At 35.8% G+C, this 22,580-nt stretch overlaps 4 protein-coding genes across 4 annotated transcripts; all 4 read left to right on the top strand.

Moving 5' to 3' along the window:
- Positions 1 to 2,294: 2,294 nt before the first annotated feature.
- LOC114526743 (Werner syndrome ATP-dependent helicase-like) lies at positions 2,295 to 3,234 on the top strand. Its single transcript, XM_028548270.1, has 2 exons — positions 2,295 to 2,860; positions 2,982 to 3,234. The coding sequence occupies exons 1-2, from the start codon at positions 2,295 to 2,297 to the stop codon at positions 3,232 to 3,234; spliced, it is 819 nt and encodes a 272-aa protein (XP_028404071.1).
- Positions 3,235 to 3,335: 101 nt separating this feature from the next.
- On the top strand, positions 3,336 to 4,193 carry LOC114526742 (putative ATP-dependent DNA helicase Q1). Its single transcript, XM_028548268.1, has one exon. The coding sequence runs from the start codon at positions 3,336 to 3,338 to the stop codon at positions 4,191 to 4,193; it is 858 nt and encodes a 285-aa protein (XP_028404069.1).
- Positions 4,194 to 13,334: 9,141 nt separating this feature from the next.
- On the top strand, positions 13,335 to 14,285 carry LOC114526741 (ATP-dependent DNA helicase Q1-like). Its single transcript, XM_028548267.1, has 2 exons — positions 13,335 to 13,822; positions 14,201 to 14,285. Exons 1-2 carry the CDS (start codon positions 13,335 to 13,337, stop codon positions 14,283 to 14,285), a joined length of 573 nt encoding a protein of 190 aa, XP_028404068.1.
- Positions 14,282 to 15,496, top strand: LOC114526740 (Werner syndrome ATP-dependent helicase-like). Its single transcript, XM_028548266.1, has one exon. The coding sequence runs from the start codon at positions 14,282 to 14,284 to the stop codon at positions 15,494 to 15,496; it is 1,215 nt and encodes a 404-aa protein (XP_028404067.1).
- The last annotated feature ends 7,084 nt before the right edge of the window (positions 15,497 to 22,580 follow it).

Genomic DNA, 22,580 nt, shown 5'->3' with positions numbered 1-22,580 from the left:
ATGAAGAAATAAAAAACAAGATTTCATTTAAATATATTTTTTGAAAAAAATTACAATTTTAATCTTTCCAACACCACTTTCAATTAACAAAAGGTACATTTAATTACATTACCTTTTTCCAATTCATTATAACATCGGGAATTATTTCCTGTTCATTAATTAATTTTCGTAATAAAAAAATTGTGTCAAAACGACTTCCATTGTGTGCAATCCAAATACTATTTCTTTGTTCAATTATAAAACTAATTAAGTCTGAAATAATATTATCTCCATTATTATCAAAAACATACTGTCTATATCCGCAAACGCAATTTGAACAATTTGCTTTTTTAATAAATGGATCCGCAAATTTTTCAGCATTCTCATCTTTCTTTTCACATCCTTCAAATTCCTGTTTTTCACAATATTGACAAACTTTTTGAACCACAGCATAGAAGGGGATCATTTCATCATTTTCATCAGTTTTTGTTTCAAAGTAAAAAAAAAATAATGCCGGAAATGTCGCTGTATTATTACTTTCCCTAAGTGGTTTCATGAAACACTTATAATCTTTTTCATATGTTTTACACTTAACGCAAAATGATTTCTCGCAACTGTGATAATAAAATTTACGCCTATTCTTTAAAGAAGGATCGTAATTTCATTTCTTTCATTTGCAATTTTTCTCCCTTTAGCTTCAGGCAACTTTGCTTTGAAGATATCACCCTTTTTTATTGAAATAAGTCTGAATTTTTTTCCACTCAATAGAGAAATATACCATTCAATAATTGTTTTTGCAACACCGCCTTTATTAATAATTGAAATAATGTCATAATTCATACTATTATTTCCATTATCAAAATGCATGAAAATTGATTTTAAGTGATCGTAATGATCAGTATGACTTGCCATTGTAAAAAATCAAAGGATATATCACAATCATCATCCTTTTTATAAGTACATAGAAATAATGATTCATTAATATTATCAAAAAAAGGCCCCTTCATTTCAATGCATTCCGCTTTTAAAACTTTATAAAGTTTTTCACCCCATCGTTTTTGTTCTTTTGTATCATTATCTAAATGAGAGAGCGAGCAAAACCATTCCTCTTAATTTTCATCAACCTTCATAAATTCCCAATTAATAAACGAGGATAATTCTTCAAATTCCAATTCAGCATGTTGATAAAGTTTTATTGCAATCGCTCGTGCAATTTTATTATTTGCCATAAAAAATATAAAGAACTCATCTGAACTTGCCATGACAAAAAATGTTGGGCAAATGAAGAAATAAAAAACAAGATTTCATTTAAATATATTTTTTGAAAAAAATTACAATTTTAATCTTTCCAACACCACTTTCAATTAACAAAAGGTACATTTAATTACATTACCTTTTTCCAATTCATTATAACATCGGGAATTATTTCCTGTTCATTAATTAATTTTCGTAATAAAAAAATTGTGTCAAAACGACTTCCATTGTGTGCAATCCAAATACTATTTCTTTGTTCAATTATAAAACTAATTAAGTCTGAAATAATATTATCTCCATTATTATCAAAAACATACTGTCTATATCCGCAAACGCAATTTGAACAATTTGCTTTTTTAATAAATGGATCCGCAAATTTTTCAGCATTCTCATCTTTCTTTTCACATCCTTCAAATTCCTGTTTTTCACAATATTGACAAACTTCTTGAACCACAGCATAGAAGGGGATCATTTCATCATTTTCATCAGTTTTTGTTTCGAAGTAAAAAAAAAATAATGCTGGAAATGTCGCTGTATTATTACTTTCCCTAAGTGGTTTCATGAAACACTTATGATCTTTTTCATATGTTTTACACTTAACGCAAAATGATTTCTCGCAACTGTGATAATAAAATTTACGCCTATTCTTTCGATTTAAAACAAAAAAAAAAGTCCTAATGACTATTATTCAACCATAGAATAATAACATCATTTGTTATGCGTAAAATGTTACCATTTTTATCAACCCTCGTGTCGAAAACAATCTGATTAAAATAGTTATCGGAGTACACAACAAGATCAACATTTTCCTGTTTTAGGTAATTCTCATAGACTACCCTGCGAGCAGAGCCTTATTTACCTACCTGGCATGGCGGGAGAGGTGGGGGTAGAGGTGAGAGGAGGAAAAATAAGGCTCTGCGGTATTCGTGTTTCGTTTCGTCCATGATCTTGGACGACATAAACCAGTTTAACCAGTATTACATGCGCGCGATTAACGTTTGATGGCTTACCGATGACAAATTGTGAGCCCACGAAATAGTTAAATATATACAAAATTCAACATGGCGGGAAACGCCAACGGTGCCAACGGAGATAGCTGCTTTAAAATGTGTTTATCAGCGGCTATCGAAGGCATATTTCCTGGGGAAAAAATGGACTTTTTGAGCAATGAACAAATTCAAGCCATTCAGTCCTTTTTTTTTGGCAACGATACTTTCGTATCATTGCCTACTGGCCATGGAAAATCCTTGATATTTCAGCTGGTTGTGCCGATTGCGAAGAAAATGTTTGAACTAGGGAAACATGATTATACAAACTGTCATCAATCTCGTCCAGTTCCCGCTCATCCTGTAGTCCTAGTAATCGCTCCATTAAATTCTTTGATCGCGGATCAAATCGAGTCATGCAAAAAAAAGCAGATGACGGCATGTAAACTCGATGATTTGCCACTGTCAGACGACAACTGTCTGTGCGGAGCCACAGCTGGTCCAGCTGGAGCGAAGTTTGTAGAATACGACTTCATTTTCACTAGTCCAGAGACCCTGGAGCAAAAGTTGAACGTTTTATCAAGAATTGAAAATCAGTTACTTGGTGTTGTTGTTGATGAGTCGCACTGTGTTATTAACTGGTAACCATTTTAATGATTAATATAATTATATATTACTTCAACTTGATTTTTTATACTGAGTATTGTATCTCATTAATTCTTCATGGTCAAATTGAAATTCAAACTCTATTTTGTATTTAAGGGGAACTGCTCCTAATGAAAAGTCGCCATTTCGGTCATCGTATTCGCGTGTGGGAAACCTAAGAGCTCTTGTTAATGTACCAATCCTTTGTCTAACAGCAACAGCATCCAGTACCACCAGAAAGAGTATTATCAAGTGCCTTAACATGACCAACACCAAGGTTATCCAACTTTCACCAGATAAAGAAAATATGAAATATATTGTCAACAAAGCCCATGGTGAGGAAATTGAGGAAACATTATCAACAGGTTGATAGCAGATTTACAACAATGTCTTGGTAATATGAAAAAAACTGTTATATTTTGTTGTTCAATAAAAGAATGTGGAGAAATTTACGAGGTATTCTTAAGCAACATGTCCCATGAACAACAAATGCATTTTGCTATGTATCATGCAAAAACTCCCCAACGCATCAAGGATTTAGTTTTGACAGACTTTCTTGAACCCAGTGGCACAATACGTTTGGTGATAGCTACAAGTGCATTAGGGATGGGGGTAAACATTCCAAATATTAGGAGAATTGTTAATTATGGTATTCCAAAAGACATGGAGTCATATGTACAAGGTGTTGGACGAGGAGGAAGAGATGGTAAAGATGTAATTGCAATAATGTACTACAAACCTTATCATCTTTGTCATGTTGACAAAGTTATGAGGTCATTTGTGAAAAATCAATTAGAATGTAGGAGAAGTTGCATTTTGGATTTCTTTAGTGAGAACAATAAAAATAAAACATCTGCTCATTCACATAAATGCTGTGACATTTGCACCAGATCATGCAACTGCGGTTCATGCCCCATAGAAGTTTTCAAATCCAAGTTATCTGCAAACTGCAAAAAGAAATCTCATGGTTTAACACGTCAGGTGACACCAGAAGAAAAAGATACATTTGTAGAAGTTCTACATGATTTGAATGTAGAAAATAAAAAATGTGGCTCTATTCTTGGCTCTAGTGTATTGGGTAACAAAATTGATGATACTGTAATTGAAGATATTGGTGAGGATTTAAAACATGTGTTCACCACAGACTATATTATGGACAATTTTCCAGTTTTTAATGAACAATTAGCTATCCAGATTTTAAGTGTCATACAAGACATATTTATGGATATTAATGAGGTCGACCTTGTTTATCTCGAACCTACAGAGCCAGATATTGATTTTTATTTTAATGTTCCTGTTCAGTCTTCTGACAGTGATGAATCTGAATGATTACAGTATATATATGTTTCAAATAAATTGTCATTCACTTTATATAATAAATTTTCGTTCACTTCTTGTAGTTGTACATTTTGTAAATATGACGATTTTGTTGATGCCAACATTTCTTATACTTTTTTATCCACTCATGTAATGCTTTAACAGGCAGATTTTTTAAAAGTTCTTTCTTAAGTTGTGGAAAAGCACGATATTGTCTGCCAGGAGTAAACTTGAACACCTTGAAAATAGATATGTTAAATATAAGAATTAATCTTATAAAATATATCAGCTGTATGTTCATTCTAAATTTCTATGAGTTGTAATGTTGCCGAAAGTGAGGTTCAGGGTCACACTGGAAGCTATTGCAGATTGTCAAAAAGAAGTTACATTTTTTAACTTTTTAGTTTTATTTTAATGCTTAACATTCTACCTTACATTTGCTTTGCTGTTGATCTGCTGAAGAATTGTCTCAAAGTCTTTCATTGATTTTCTGTTGCAGTGATGCCCTGATTTTTCTTTTGCCTCAAGTTCAGCTTTGGATGCATTAATCATTTTCTCTACAGCTGCTGTAACTTTTGTTGCCTTTACTACACTATCATCATTTATGTTTGGGAATCCTAAGGCCCTTATTTCTTCTTTGGCAATTTTATTCAGTTGCTCAACTCTAAGATCTCTTGAAATTCTTTTACCAGGTCCAGTCTTGATACCAGCAAATCTGTTCCAAGTCAGTCGATGTGCCTCACGAGGTGTTAAAAGTCCATTGACGGATGCAATAAGCCTCAGACCCGCAAGTGCATATTTAAAACAACCAGTCAGTCTAAAAATGTATGTAAGAAACTTCCACACTCTCAGAAGTCGTTCACCATCCCCTTCTTGTACTGAATCTTCTGCATCTCTAATCAAAAGGCCAAGGGTGATGTTAAGACAGCCATAATTGTAAATATGATCATCTTCATCTTTTGGTGGACCTTCTTGTTTACTTTCTTTCTGGCTGGTTGATAAATCCTCATGTATTAGATGGTGTTTCATCTTCTCATGGTTAATTCTGCATTTGGTGTACTTAAACACTCTGGGACATTCTTCAAACCGACATGGAAATGATGCTGGTGGGGAAGTGCTTGCTTCACCAATGTCTGATACACTGTCAGCCACATAACGATCAAATAGTTGGGCAGCCTGGCCAAGCAACCATTTTCTCTTGTCTTCTGTACTACTTGTGTTACATAGTCCACTTGGAAAGCAATTCTTTGTTGGTCTGCTTGTTGTTGTTTCCATTCCAAAGTGATCCATGGCAGCCGACACCAAAAACGCATCAGTTTGAATGGAAAAAACTCTTTGATCTGGTTGTAGCTGTCAGATTCTACATCTTTTAGAGCATTTGAGTTACCAACAATAATGGCATTTGAAGTATATGTACCCCAGTCTGCTACAGAATTCTCTTTACGTAGAATCTTCATAGCAGCCTATATTGGTATTTAGTAATAAATGTTTGTGTTACAAATATCACGCTACAATATACCGATACAGACTATCAGGGATGATCTTAAATGAAGTATCGTAGTTTAATTGGTAGTAAACTGAATATTCCTAAGCTTGTCGATTTCGTATTTACATACTTGTTGATTTCAAAGTCGGTTACTCTGTTGTTTCACAAAACATTGCATTGACAGTTTGTTTTCTTAATAATCTGATCGATTAGCATTATAGCCAAATGCGACGTGAAAGACGAACCTTATATGCTGTTCTTATGGCATGCCAATCTTCGTTCTTCGGCCACATTGCATCGAGACGCTCTGTTGTCGTTTGGCTGTCAGCCCTTGATTTTTGGACGTTTCGAGCTCGCTCCTCTGTCAGCTGATCACCGCCAAAAAACATTGCCTCTGTTGGAATTTCCTGAGGACCATTACCTTGGCTAACTTCGTGAAAGGGAACATATTTATCTTGGATTACTTCGAGAATGTCAACCATGTCTTCGTTTTTGCTCTCATTCTTTGGAATGACACCAAGGGGTATCTATAGTTATAGTGAAAACTTTTTTGTATGAAATTTTACTGCTAGCTGGGTTATCACTAGGCCTAATATCAGATAGGATTAGTGCAATGATGGAGTTAAGAGCCTATATAAGCAGTTGAAAATGCTGGTGTTGAACCAGTGTTGAACAAATATTAACTTTTTTTTAAGGGGCTCAGATGGGGCTTATAAGCGCTAAAGCTAGATTGCAGAATGGACAAAATATTACTTTTTCAGTGTAATCAGTATTGTTGTACACAATTAAAATAGATATTGGTATATATCAAATCGATGTATTTCTGCAATATCGCACCAACTCTGCTTAAGCTCCTTCTGGTTCCTATATTTAAGACAGCTACAGTACTACAAGTAAATATAATTGGCATAACTATAGTAGTATAATTTATGGTGTAAACATGAAAAAAATAACTCGATTTATTTTACCACCTCATTAACTGGTGTCGCCATGATTTCACTGTACTGATGAGGAATGTGCTTGATGATAGCACTGCGCAAGAAGGAAAATTGACTAAGATACTTGACAATGACTCTTGACCACAGTACAGTATAATCTTGCTTCAATTTCTTGATATCACTGTCAGATGGTATGAATGATGACAAAGGAGTATCAGCTAATGTGACTTCATATTCATTTGATAGCATCTTCCCAGAAACCTGATCTTTAAAGGCAACCAAGTTAAACCAGTGAAATGACTTGTTTTTATTAGCTTGGGACATATGTCGAACCTTGACTTCCAAATCCACGTTGTCTCCAACAATCTGATATGTGATAGGCGATATTGGTTGGCGATGATCATATTGCTTGACTACATCAAGTAAATCTCTATCATCAGAACATCCCAGCTGCACCAATTTACTGAAAACATTTAAAATGACTTTTTTCTGCACTCCTTGTTTTATTAAACTATCACATATGTTCTTCATAATTGTCATAGAATCTTGGAAAGAAAAGTACAGCCCACTCATCTCAATTGTCTGGAACTCATCATTGTTGAACGTATTACCCTGGCTGTTTTTCTGTGCATAACTCATGTAATTCTTCATGTCACTAACAGTTGGAGCATGGGGAAGGTAATTACATGAAATAAGTTCATTTTTGATCATAACTAAGCATGTCTCGTCTTGCTTTGCATCTTCACATGTCACCTTCCATTCTTGAACTTGTTGTTCACAAAATTCACCAAGCTGAGTGGCTTTCTTTCTAAGTGTGATTGGTGCAACGGTCAATCCATGTTGGTACAGTGTGTCTAAACCCTAAGGTACAAATAAAAAGTTTAACTGGTATGTACATAAGAAAGTTATAAATATGTATCCCTATAATATATATATTACAGACAGCAACCTACCATGGTTCCACACCCAGAGTGCCTGAGAATAAAGCAGAGTCTGTATGCCATTGCAGACATTTCAGGACATCGGCTGCGAAGAATAATGGCAGCAACAGTTGACGTCACAATCTCTTGTTTCAGGGAATTGTTTTTACTTGCTCGTTTTGATGTACACAGGGTTTCAAAGGTGCTGGTTGTTAGTGGTGCTTTTGTTTTCAGTTCAGCACTTAATTTTTGCATGTTAAAATCTAATGGTGAGGCTCTGAGTATGCTATGACTGTTCACTTTAGAAATGCTTTGACATTCATTGTCCATTCTATCTACAACCAACTTTTGTAGATGAACTCCCAGCTCTGGATGTTCCAGGATCTGCTTTAAAGCGCTCTTATGGGAACCAACAGAAAATGCCTTTATGATGTCTGCCATGTCATTTTGTACTGTTTTTGTTTGACTTCCAGATGGATAATGTAAGGTTACCTAATAACAAAACACGGTTAATAGTATAATGATTTTGTTATTGCACTATATACTTGATGGCTAAACGCTCTAGTATGACAGCACTATAATATTAATTGTACAATACACACCTCAACAGATAATTTGTTCTGACTTGGGCATTGCGATGTCAACGTGTGACTCTGAACAAAATCGGTTTGTGGTTTGTTTTCTTTTTCGTTAACAACGCTCCAGTCCAAAACAGCGACATCGATATTTCCGTTTTTGTTGGCGAGAAGGACTTTTTTTAGCGACCCTTTTAAAGTATGATTTACTTGATGCCTTACTTGAGTCTTGCCCTTCGTTGCAATTTTTAACGTCGTCTAGGACTATCGCGCATTGAAATCTTCTTCGAAACTCTTGCAAATCCAGGCGCAAAACTTTCGATTTCATATGCAAAGAATCGATTCGCCGATAGCAAGACTTGCACACCCTTGTGGAACATATATTCAGATCTATTCGAGAGGTTTTAGTAAGTTCTTCTAATTTCTCCAAAAGACCTTCGTAAGTACACAAATTAAAAGTACTCTTCGCGCCAATTAAACAAACACTACAGCAGAGACAAAAGGAATCTTTTTCCTCTAGTTTTTGCCTTCCTTGCTTCGTAGGAGTATTAGGAGAACCAGGTACTGGTCTCTGGCGCAAAGGAACTCTCTTTGGAGTGCTAGGGAGCGATATACTTCTTTTCATTTCGGCTTCGCTGGTACAACAGAAAGAATGTCGGCATATTGAATAATAAAAAAATTACGCAGGAATATTTAATTAAATCAGTGGCTGCGTAATGGTTACTAAGCAACAGACTGAGCATGCTCAATGGAAACGAAACACGAATACCGCAGAGACTTATTTTTCCTCCTCTCTCTTCTCGTCTCGCAACACCTCTCCCGGCACCTCTCCCGCCATGTCCACTACTAACAACAAGGTAGAAGGCAGGTAGGTAGGTAAATAAGGCTCTGCTTGCAGGGTACTCATAGACTGACTCATAATTTGATCCTGAAACTTTCCCAACGGGAAGGTTAATTTTTTTCGTAAATTTCATAAATATTTTCTTCCGTAAAAACATTAATCAATTTATTATCCCTTCTAAGTAATTCAAACTTTTTTGGGTTTCTCAAATGTAAAAGAGCAGTTAGTAACGCCACTCCAAAACAACATCCTGAAATTTTGAAATCAACACAATTAATTTGATATGCACCATGCGTGTACATTCTACCATTTTTTTTTGAAAATCGAACACGTACACCACCTGAATCGTCTTTCCCCTTACCCAGAAACGTGTAAGTTTTTGATCTCTATTATTTTTAGTTTTTTTCGTTTAGCTTTTACATGTTCCGGTGAAAATATCGAAATCAAAAACCGATGTTGTCCACCCTTCTGCAACTGCATTATCTCCACTTTGCATCATATTTGAAAACGTATCCAAGAAAAATTGCGACGACAATTCACTCAATTTCACAACAGGTGTTGAAAACGGGTATGAAGGCGCATTTAAAAAAACAAAACGCGCATGGTCATTATCACTTAAGCTGTTTAAACGTGCGACACTCAAAAGCGCTTCAAAAAGTTCTTTTAAACTATCAATAAAATCAAAGATACTCATGTCTTGAATTCTGGGTACATTAACTACGTACGTTAACCTTTTACTTTTAAGTTTTTCATATTTTTTTCTTTTTTCATGAATTTGCTCCAATGAAAATGACATATTATCATTTGCTTGTAAAATTTCACGATGTTCAGTTAAAGCACTTACTAATCTTCTCACATCATCTTCAGATAAATCATTCATCATTTTTCATCAATTATACGGAAGAAACAAAACAGCAGCAATTCGGTAAATTCTTTTTTTCTTTTTCTTTTTCTTGAGTGTTTCTGTCCTCTTCAGTCACTCCATCAGGAATATCTAAATATCATTTTTTAATAAATTTAGGTAGTTTTTATAAATTTAGTTAATTCTATATTTTTTTATTATCCATTTTTATGCATGTACCTATTTCAGATCAACCACTACACAATTGCATTTAAATGTCAATAAAGGATCTTTTGCCTTAAAACACACACTTCCCATATCTCGTTAACATGGATATTGTCCCTACAATTGAAGTTTACTTTATACAAGGCGATAAGTATACAACGTTCTATGTCTACGAAGCTGTTCTTTATGAGAACATTGTGTTTGAAAATAATGTGTATGAGAAAGATATTAAGGCTAAAAAGAGGAAACACAAACAGTCACTCCACCTATACAATCCCACTCCACATTTCTCACGGAAAGTGCAAAAAAATGATATTCAAAAGCTTGCCAATGCTTTGATTGAAACAGATGAGAATAGTTATTTGGGCAACTTGCTAAAGTCAAGTGACTGTCAGCCATGTCCTTTTGACACAATGCACCTAGATATGCAATCAAAGAAGCGATACTCTGAATCAATGCACCTCAATATAAATAACTATAGTGTCCGTGATAAAATACTTGAGAGATTACCTTCCACTACAGCTGAAGAATTAGTAACTAATTGTGATGCTATTAATAGTTTAATTGCCTTAGTCAAAATTACACATGCACAAGTTCTTCAAATTGAGCAGAACACTAGGCAGCAGTCCTCAAGTGATGTTTGGTTTGATAAACGACAAAAAAGGCTTACATCTTCAAATTTTGGAGCAATAGTAAAGCGCAGAAAGCAAAGGTTCCCCAAATCACTGTTGGCGAATATTCGCGAGTCAAAGCAGACCACTTGTCCTAAACCTTGCCAGTGGGGAAAAGATAAAGCAATTGAAGAGTACTATAAATTTAAAAAAAAATGAAGGAAAAAATGTTGATGTGTGTGCAAGTTGTGGGTTTGTTGTGAATTTGAAGTTTCCATTGTTACATGCTAACCCAGATTTTTTAGTGTTCGACAGCACAGAACCAACATCATTTGGTATTGGAGAAGTCAAATGCCCATTCTCAAAAAAGAACGTAAGCATTGATGATGCTTGCAATGACAAAAACTTCTTTTTGGAAAAATTGAACGGAAAAGTCAAATTAAAAAAAACAACAATTATTTCTATCAAATTCAAGGGTGCATGGCTACACTTAATGTTAGCTGGTGTGATTTTGTTGTGTTCACAAATGTAGACTTGCATATTGAGAGGATCTACTTTGAATCCTTTGTCTGCCATTAATTCATCACCGGGTTTAAGAAGCTTCAAAATACCACAGTCATGAGTAATTTTCTTATCACTAGTTCGGCCTGCATACAAGCTAAAGATGAAACTTGGGTATCCATTTGGTGATATCCCAATTAGGCCCTTTGCAGTGTTGTGGTTTTTGTAGCTTGAAAATGTAATGGACTGACTTCTGCATGATGATGGCATTTCAATGAAAATTTCAGTGCAGTCAATTATCACTCTAGTTTTAGGATATGTTAGTTTAAAACAGCCAGGCATGTTATCATCAACAAAATCCCGACTGGCCCAAATTGGTAAAGAACGAAGGCCTTGGTATAAGAATACAATCCATGTTTTAAATATTCTAGAAACTTGTGTTGTGGAAATATTAAAGCGATGTGCAATATCTTGTACAAGTAACCCCAAGCGCAATCTTATGAGTACAAGAAATAATTCTTGCTCTGGAGACATAGATCTTGGTTTGCCACATTTGTTTTGAGGTTCCGAGATTATAGGAGCTGTATTTGAACCATAGTATTGAAGGTGTTCACAGGCTGGGGAAAGGTAGTTATAAAAGCCTTGAAACAAGAGTAATTTGGAAAGCCAGTGTAAAATTTAAAATCACTGTCACTGTTAATAAATTTCTCCATCTGAAATACCCCACATTTTAATTTAGCAATATCTTCATTATATTTTGTGTTCAATGCCATGTTTTGTGCTTCTAGTGATAATATTTTATCCTTAAGTTCCTGCACTGTATTTTCAGAGTTGTCATCTTTACTTGTGCTATCATCAACAACAGAGCTTTCTTTACTTGTATTTTCCAAATATGTTTCTTCAGTAATTACTGGATTTTTAGCTGCCACTGTCCGAATAGTTGGGCTTTTCCTAGGTTTGGTTGTAGCAGTGGCAAAAATTGTTGGAACATTGTTGCTTTATGTTTTTGCACCGCCCACAAAATGTGCTGAGCATACTCTATGACTGGATCCAGGATCCCTTATACCTTTTCTTTTCAACAAACGAACCCACTTTTTCCTCAACTCTGGATTTTTTGGAATTTTATGAAATGACATCTCAGGATTTTTTCTACTATCACTTTCACACTGTGGTATACAGCAGTATCGTTTACACATTCTTTGACCAGTAATTTCATAAGTTTCACTATTATTCGTCTCATGCGAAGTGCTTGGTTCACTCTCCATATTAGATGGTTTAAAAATTTGTATGCTTATATTTATATATTTATTTAATTTCAAACTATAATCTATCTATGTTAATTGAATTTACCTAAAATATCCTATCTATTTAATTTTAAACTATCTTAAACCAATTTACCTAAAATATCCTATCTAAATATTTATTTACTATGTTATATTGTTAAAAAAATTAAATTCATTTATCTAAATGATATTCTATAACGAACGAGAAATTTATTAAATTACAGTGGAGGGTGTGAACCAATGCAGACTTCAACTAGAGGACAAACAACAGCAGTAAACTAAGAAAAACACTTTCAAATTTATATATTGTTGCTACGGCTTGTGTTGCTTAATTAAATACGGGTATTTTCGTGCCAAAACAAGCTAAAAACATTTCCGAGGGCCAAGGGCAGCTTAGTGGCAAATTCGAACAAAATCTTGGCAACATATGCCAATTTCTGGAAGCTTAAAACGATATTTGCACAAGAATAAAAGTAAAATACTGCTGAGATCCAAAAAGAAACACAATCAGTTACGCTTATTTTGTAAAAATAATCAGCCAATCGCAAGTTGAAAAGGGAACTCACCTGTTTCAGTACACGATAGTCAACTTTTCACAAGCAAATTTGAGCGATTGTCCACAACTTGGTACCCTGGTACCCAGAGGTTTTTTAAAAATCACGTGAAAAAATACGCAAAGGGGGGAAAGGCGGAAAAAATGGGAAAGGCGGAAAGGCGGAAAAAACCTCTGGCGACATTGACAATTAATTCTGGAAACATTCTGGAAATAACTTTCAGTTATGGAAGCTCGTTGGTGATTGGCTAATGTCACAGTCAAAAATTTATATGCCTATTTGATACAATTTCGCATGCATCTTCTATAAATTCCTTCTATATTAATGATCGCATTTCGTGAATATGCATAGTGAACAATATGTTAATACACGCAAAATATGTCGGTAAGTGAGGAGGCTTTTAATATTGCGATCGGTGGAGCGTTAAAAGATACATTTCCGGAGATTTCTAGTCTTACGGAACACCAGTATAAGGCCTTATTAAACTATATGAATCGCCGTGATGTGTTTTGTGTCCTGCCGACTGGATACAGAAAGAGTTTAATCTTCCAAATGGCACCTATTGTGGCAAAGAAATTGGGGACTGCATACAATTTTCCTGTGAATCCTATACTGCTGATCCTTTGTCCATTAAATTCTTTGATTGATTCTCACGTTCGTGAACTAAAAAAGCATGGATTACGTGCCACTTCGCTGTCAGATGAACACGACGAGCAAGAAATATTAAATGGTAAATTTACGTTTGTATTTTGTAACCCTGAATCAATCATCCGAAGCGAGAAATGGAGAGCAATGCTAACATCAGACATTTATCAAACCAATTTGCTGGGTTTTGTTACAGACGAGGCCCATGTTGTCCCTAAATGGTGAGTCGAATCTATTTTCATACAAAAATATTATATTTAATACTGTTGCCATGTTGTCATGCAGTATATTCCCGAGTTGGTCAGAGGTATTTGGTGGGGAGGGGGGGAAATGTATATCTCAGAAGTTTAATATGAAACTGTTTTTCATAACTGTGAGGGTGGTTCTAAATTAGCCCTCAAACTTTAATGCAGATACATCAAAATTACACCGAAACACTTACACCTGGGTACTAATTTTTAGATAATTTCCCTTACTTTGAACTGACAGGTAAATTAATAACCATTGATCATTTCTCGATATACAGTATAAGAAAAAGAGTGTTAAACTCATTGTAGCCTTACATGTTCATTTTACTTTTTCTTCCTTATTACTTATAGGGGAATTGGTAAAGGTGAAAAGCAGCTTTTCGAGAATGCTTTTCCCGACTTGCTGAGCTCCGATCACTGGGTCCCCAAACAATGATTGCTCCAGTTCTGGCACTCACTGCTACAGCTACAAAAAAGATTCGACAAACAGTGGTTGAAACTTTGTCATTCAGACTAGGATACACTTTAATACAAGAAACACCTAACAGAGAAAATATATATTTGTCCAAGGCTACCATCAGCAAAAACTTCCAAGAGGCTTTCCAACCTCTGATTGACCAACTTAGGAAGGAGAAAGAAAACATGGACAAAACCATTGTGTACTGTAGGTCAATAAAGCATTGTGCATCTCTTTATGCATTGTTCAAATTCGAACTTGGTTCTGAATCATATCGTAATGGCATGGAACACACATCAAAGAATTGTTTGTTTGCAATGTTTCACCATTGCACAAGTGAAACAATAAAACAACATGTTTTGGATTCACTGTATTCACCATCAGGAATTTGTAGAGTAGTTTTTGCTACCAATGCATTGGGAATGGGTGTCAACTTTAAAGACATTCGTTTGATCATACATTTAGGGCCCCCCAGAGAGATTGATGACTACATTCAAGAAATTGGAAGGGCTGGCCGAGATGGATTACCTGCCAAAGCAGTGTTGTATCATAATGGTATCTTGCTCAAACGAGCAAGTGATAAAGTGCGAGAATACTGTTTTGATTGCTCAAGTGAGTGTTTGAGAAAAATCCTCTTAAGTGATTTTGATGCAAACCCATCCCAACCAAGCATCAAGCATTTGTGTTGCCAAACTTGTCATGAACATTGTCGTTGTGTTGGAACTAGCTGTGCTTTTGAAATAGTGAACAACAAAGTAGTTCACCCATGTCATGATACTGGTAGTTATGTGACTCTAAGGGAAAGAACTGTGTCGAAGAAAGATAAACAATTACTTTCAGAGATCCTTTTTGATTATCAATCCCAGCTTGTGGGCACATCTAACTATTATCTGAGTGCTCATTATTCCACTGGTTTTTCGGACAAATTGATTGAACTTGTTGTTCAGCAAGCAAAGTATATCTTCAGTGTTGATTATTTGATGTCAAATTTACCTGTATTCAGTCGTAAACATGCTGTACAAATACTCCAGATTTTCAATGAAGTCTTTGAGGACATTGGTGAGAGTGACATTGAAAACATTAAAAAAAATGAAGATGTTGACAGTGGATCAAATATACATTTGGAAAGTGAGTTTCCTTCATATTTCTTTTTTGAACAACATGAAGATTCTAGTTCTACAGATGATTGAAAATATAATGTACATTACAGTAGCAAAAAATTAAACAGAAGGCATTTTTCGCCTACTATTATTAGATTGGAAACATGGTTGCTTAAGTAGCACTAAGTTTCTTCTTATGTTCATTTATCCAGTCATTAAGGCTTTTAAAGTTTAATGAACTCAGTATGTTCCGATTAAACTTAGGGAACTTGTCATATTCCCTGCCTTCTCTGAAACAAAAAACTTTCCCTTTAGTGTGAAACTGATTAACAAGTTCTTTAAATTCCAACTCACGCTTCGCAACAACATGATGACCAGATGGTTGATGTCGTCCCATTTCATCATCTGCAAATTGAAGCATTTTTTCAATGAACATCAATGAATGACTTGCCCGCTTTGCTGTATCTTCATTAAGGTTAGGACCAAGGTTTCTTAACATCTCCTTCAAAACATGATTCAGATGTTCTAGTCTAAGATCAAGGGATATATTCTTCCCTTTCTTTCCAGACACATTGATTGTTCTGTTCCACATTAGGCGATGTGCTTCACTTGGGGAGCAGACTGCATATATGTGAGCCTGTAATTGCAAACCTGCAAAGGCATACTTAGTATGGTGGTATGTCTTAAACAACAATGTCATATACTTCCAACATCTGATAATGCGAGATCCATCTCCTTCTCTAACTGCATCATCAAAATTCTGTACAAACAAGCCCATACTAATTCGGACACATGCATAGTTGTAGACATAATCACACTTTTCAGTTCTCGTGTTCTTTTCTGTTGCTTGGCTAACAACAGGTGTTGGTTGTTCACTATGAAAATAACTATGAATCTTTTCTTCGTGATTTTCCATTGCCTTCTTGTAATGGTATTGTTTTTTGCACACTCTACAGTGGTAAATATCTTTGGTCTTGGGTTGATTTTCTTGTTGTACTGATTCTGCCAAGTGATGAAAGATCTCATTCTCTGTATTCATTACATACTCCGACACCATGCTTTTGACATGTCTATGAAACCATAACTTCTTTGACTCATTATTACCACTTAGAATATGTGGAGGAATAATGTCATCAATTGCCATATCCAGAGAGCTCATGCTAAAGTAGGTCATAGCACAAGCAGTTATAATTGCACTTGTTTCTAAGGTGATAAAGTTTTTGCACTGATTTAAATTATCAAGTACATTAGTTGTTCTTGCATTACTATTGTTGATCACATTCATATTGGAGCACATTGTAGCCACGTCAACAGATGAATTTCCTTTATATAGTATGTCGTACAGGAGCTATTAAAAATAAATAAAGATGTTGTTTTTTGATGTATGAGTTTTTGCTCATTTTTTTCTGATAACCCTTCCAGACAATAATAGGCAAGTGACTACCTGGTTACCATCATGGTGTTTTACTCATTGAGCTGAAATGTTTTTAGTTTAGTATGGAACTGAAAACTGACCTGATATACTATTCTAGAAGCATGCCAGTCTTCAACTTTAGGCATCAGACCTTCCAGTCGTTCAACATCATCGACTCCGTCACTTCAGGCCATTTGAGCATTACGACTTCGTTCTTCAGTGAGTTGATCTCCTCCAAAAAATAGTCGGTCTTGAATGGAGTTATTATGCAGATCATCATCACCAATGTTGTTTTTCGGCTGAACGGGAACATAACGTGATTGTATGTGCTCAAGAATTTCTATCATTTGATCAGTGGAATTTTCACTCTTGAACAACAAACCAAGAGGATTCTACATAACAATAATTAGTGCACATATGACATACTATTATGCAAAATAGTATGTACAATTGGGAAAACTGAACACATAATATGCCTTAATACAATATGCATAAAAAATGTTCACACCTTCAAATTAGCCATAACCTATTTTAATAATTTGCTTTAGCCTTATGCAACACAAATGATCCTCAATAAATAGTGCTGTCCAATTGCACAATAGTTTAAGGTTAATTTGAAAGAATGTACATTATGCACCCTTCTTATTTTTTACTTGACAAATGCCAGGATTTTTTTTACTTGACAAATGTCAGATGATTTTACTTGTCAATGGAGAAGCTATGGGGTTTAATGGGTTTATACACCCTGTAGCTAGGTTAATATAGAGATACAGTAAAATACTATACCTCTTCTGATTGTTTGTTCATCTGTTCAGAATACAAGTGGGGGATATGCTGAACCACAAATTTCTTGAACATTTTAAAGGCTGGAATCTTTTCAACAATTACTCTTTCACACAAAACAACAAACTCATCAAGGAGTTGGTTATTGTCTTCAGTCGATGGAAGAAAGTCTATATTACTGACATCCTTAATTGGTTTTCGAGGCTTGCTATTTGAAAGATGTGAACCATGTACACAATCTTTTACTGCATTTAGGTTAAACCAGTGAATACTCCTGTTTTGATATTGTGTTCCAATATACTTGACTTTCACAAATATTTCAACATTATCTCCAATTATTTGGTACAATGACTTAGGGGGAATATGATGTAGTATGTTGGCATTGGCCATACTCTTAGTAACATCAACACTCAGAAACAGCACATGACCTCAGACAACAATACAACACTGGGCATCGATCTTGCAACTCGCTTTCGTGGTTTTGGGCTGAAAAGGTTTGCAAGTCTACTGGGGACGTTTTCCTTAGTAACGAAGGCGTAGTTATACTGCAAATATCAACAGTTTCTTTATTAATTTCCTGCTGGAACTTCTTTAAAAGCATCTCTCTAAACTCTTGCTTTTTCCAAATGGCGTTTACAGCCGTTGAGTACTTCCCAACTGTCAAGTTCACAATCATTTGTTTTATTGCCAAATCATTAACTGCATGCACTTTTTTCGCCAAACTTCTGGGCCATTGTATCGAAACCTACAGGAAAAGTGTATCTTATTATTCTTATATGGGATGCAAATTCCAATTTACAGTAATAAACAAAATTATTGTTATTTTACCTCAACTTTAGTTTTAGGTTCATCTTGTCTAAATTGTAGCATACGCTTTTCAGGTGTGCTACTGAGCTGAATGTTTTCGTTAAAGTCCTTTAAAATGGATCTTTTTGCTGGTGATCCACAATGTGAAATTGTAGACAATTTACAGTTTTTTTCTTTTAATGGGGACGCCGTGCGTGATGTCTTTGTAGTTTTTGCCTGTCTTGGTGGTGACTCAACTATACATCTCTTCTCGTGAGTTTGGATGTTGTTGTTGGAACAAAGTGTCACGAAGTCCTCTAGCTCCTTTTTATACTTATCAAATTTTTCAACTTTTCTAAAACAGCCTTGGCAAATCATGGATGGCAAGTAACTTTCGTTAACAACATAACGTTGAAGCAATCTAGCAAGTCGGTTCTGCAAGTTATGTTTTGAAGCGAAAATGCTGTAATAGCCACGACCAGCAATTTTAAAGTTTATACCACATAATCTGCAAGTTTCCTTTATATTCTTGCTGGTCACATTGCACGGATATATCTTTTTAGGAGTATTATTTGCAGAATCCATGGATCATTTGACATTTGTCAAAGCAAAGGTATTTATTACTTTCAATACAAAAACAATGTAAAAACGCTATAAGTAAGGGCTGCATTGATTGGTTGATAATTTTAGTCTCACATTTTTCACATTCCAGAATGTTTCCAGAATTAATTGTCAATGTCGCCAGAGGTTTTTTCTGCCTTTCCGCCTTTCCCATTTTTTCCGCCTTTCCCCCCTTTGCGTATTTTTTCACGTGATTTTTAAAAAACCTCTGGGTACCAGGGTAACAACTTGGCATCTTCTCGACGGATTTTTATCGCCATTAACGCCCAGATCGTCATGAAATTTCGTGTGTTTTGTAGTGACGAACCTTCTTGCAATTTTCCAAAGAAAACAAACATCGATGGACACGAAATGATGTTAAAAATCCGCGGATTCTTCTCTTGCACGAAATTCACCGCACATACGGCAGCCATTTCGTTCAAAAGCAACTTTGCATACTCCTACCGCCATGCTTAGCGCGCCTAGTGCTAAAAGGGGAAAGGTCTATTCTTGTCCATGTAATTTCTTAAGAATTTCAGATGCTTGCGATGGTGTTGCAAAGGCAGAAATTTCTGTGCTTGAGATACCTCAGTTGGCTTCTGTGTGAAACATACTATTAACTCATCACTTTGACTGATCACCTTATTGTTTTGTTTGCTACTTAATGTCTGATGTAACGACAAACTTTCTTTTCTTGGTTTCAGTTGCAGTTGTTCTTGAATAATTTGCTGTTTCAACTTCAAAAACATTCCACAACTTTTTGTAACACACTTGAAATTTTCATTATCTTCATCACCCATGTAGTGAATCGGCAAACCGGAACAATCGTGCATTTTTTTATACAAGCATGAAATTTGGCACAGCTTCCTAGTTTTACGTGGTGAACATGATAAAAAAGAGACCCCAAACTCAAAATGCTTTTGAATGTTGTTTTTGACCAACACACTAGAACCCAGTCCTCCGAGAGCGTAATACGTTGTAAATGCTAAGGAAAACTATTGTTTGCACGTGAAAGTAGTAATTTGGTACAGTATGGGATGTTAGGAAAGGATCGTTAATGTGGTTGTTCCCATTTGGGGGCCTACAGTTATGTAAGACAACGTACAAGCGCATGCACATGCGTAGTTATGCGTATGTGCAATTGTACTTTAAAGTTTCTACACAACCTCATACTCATCCCAGATCCCTGAGGTGGGGCCAAGTATGACATAAATTTGTCTTATTCTCTGCGTATGTTTGTTATGCAAAAGCTATTACCGAGTATCGTCGGTAAAATTTGCCTATATACACATGCAGCAATGGGTATATGTTTCTAAATTTTAACTGTTACTGTATATTATAATAGTGACAATTCAAAGCTACTGTTAAATAGTTCTCATTTCTTCTTTCAAATATAAATATTATATTTTTCGGTATGTACGGTAGATGGGTAACAGTTAGCTATGTACATTGTCCATCACACTTGCAAAGTTCTGTGCGGGGTAGGTCAACACACTTGCAGCCACAAAGACTTCCACATTTTTTTGAACAAGAACATCGTTTAAGCTCTTGTAATGCCTTGGACGCCTCGGGAATTATCATCCAATTTGGAATATAGATGCTGTCTTTCACTTGCCAGCCTCATAGTTCTACGTCAGGAAGTATCTGTGCTGCGGTTAAGGACTGTCTCCATACATATCTAAAGAAATAGAACGATTATATCACCTATACCGTTATACTGTAATTTTAGTTTGCTATTTAGATTATCATGTTTTAATATTCTCCTACCCTGCTTGATATGCAGCTCTGTGCCCATGTTGAATAAGAGCATCTCTTGTTGGCGGTAATCCATCTACTGGACGACCTTTCTTCGTAAACATATTTCGTCTAGCGGAATTCACGGTTGAGCAAGGTGAAGAACGATCATACAACAGAACAACAAATCTCTCCAGATAGGTAATATCAGATTCCGTGATTGTAGGTGGCGTATTTGAAAGCCTCTTGAAAGTTTCACTTACTTCAGGGTAAGACTTCCATGTCACCCATGCTGATTTTTTCCCTTTACCTGCGAATGAAGAAGTTGTTTCACAGCCAGTGAAAGCATACCAAAACAACAATCCGGAGCATAACTGCTCGCCCATTTCTTGGGCATACTCATGAATGGGCAACCAGCGGCAGTGCTTACCAGTTCCGAACTCTATCCACAATGCTTGGATATCTAGATCACGGAAAACAGTTATGCCAATCACCACTACATCCGTATATATTGTTTTAATTATTAGCTTCTGGTATCCAGATCGAGACATACTCTTAGCGTGTAGAAACATTCTCGTGTCAGTCTCTTTGTGGTTGCATGGGGAGAGTGCAAAACATGCTTCTGAATCGTAGTTGCTGTAGACGTTATCATCAACCGCAATGAGCAAACGTAGATTCTTTAATTTTTTGTTCTGGGTGCATTTCCGCGCAAGAAGACAATATAGAGTTCTTCTTTGTTTCCATTGACACGAAGGAAGCTTTTCCAGTTGCAACTCACCGGTGTAGATTCTTTAACGCGAATTCGGCTGCCAGTACCTCTTTCATCTCTCGTAGACCCTTTAATGCTCTTTCCCCGATACACATTGAAAACAACGTCGATTCGAACAAAAGACTTGGACAGCAAATGGTTAGCAAATTCATTGTCACAGTACACGCCAAACGTTTTGGATTGGGAAGCAGGAGTCATCTGGACAATAGCGGCTCCATCTAAGATCAGGCCCTCTGCCACAGGTTGTTCAACAACTTGGTTTTCAAATTTCGACAATAAGGTGAGACAGTCTGATTTATCAGTATGCCGTATCTTTCCATAAACAGACAAAGCAGGAGGATAACTGTGATTTTTGTGAGCGAAAAAGTCGTCTAAATCGCTTTCCCTTGTTTGGCATGCAACATAGAGCAAGGCATATAAATTGCAATCTTCTTTCAGGGATGAAATCTTTACCTGGGTCTTTTTTGTTGAAAGGGTATTTTTCTGCCTAAAAAGAGCCAGCTTGTCTTTCTTGATCACATCAAAAATAGACATGGTAGTTTGGACGAGGCGTTCTTTCCTGAATGTTTCATATTGCTTCTTCCCAATTGCTTGGGCCCCGCGAACAGACTTCTTTGCTTCTTCATTCATTATTACTTTGCTTCCCAATCTGATCAGTACATCCCCGTCCTCTTCAAAGCTTCCCAATCTGATCAGTACATCCCCGTCCTCTTCATAAACTACCATGTCTATTTTTGATGTGATCAAGAAAAAAGGGTTTCCCTCTTCAATAAATGCTTCATACAACAAGCAAACATCATTTCTAAATTTTTTTTTCAAAGCTAATCGTGTTTTCATGATAACTTCTTGCCTTAACTCCTGCATCCTCAGTAATGAGGTCACCATATTCGGAAATCATTCTTGCAATTTCAGGTCCACCAACCATCCACTGCATAAGCGCTCTAGGGCTTTGTAGAATACCGATCGCACCACCATCATCTTTTACGAGTTTGTTGTTTTGCTCATGTGCTTGATCTGTTGCCATGCATGAAAATTTTCTCCCAGACTTGAGAACGGTAAACTTTCCACTTGCAAATTCTTGGTACACT

Source organism: Dendronephthya gigantea, unplaced genomic scaffold (assembly GCF_004324835.1).
Source record: "Dendronephthya gigantea isolate DGI-Jeju-01 unplaced genomic scaffold, DenGig_1.0 000041F, whole genome shotgun sequence".
Lineage (NCBI taxonomy): Eukaryota > Metazoa > Cnidaria > Anthozoa > Malacalcyonacea > Nephtheidae > Dendronephthya > Dendronephthya gigantea.
This window is presented reverse-complemented; position numbering and strand designations above follow the sequence as displayed.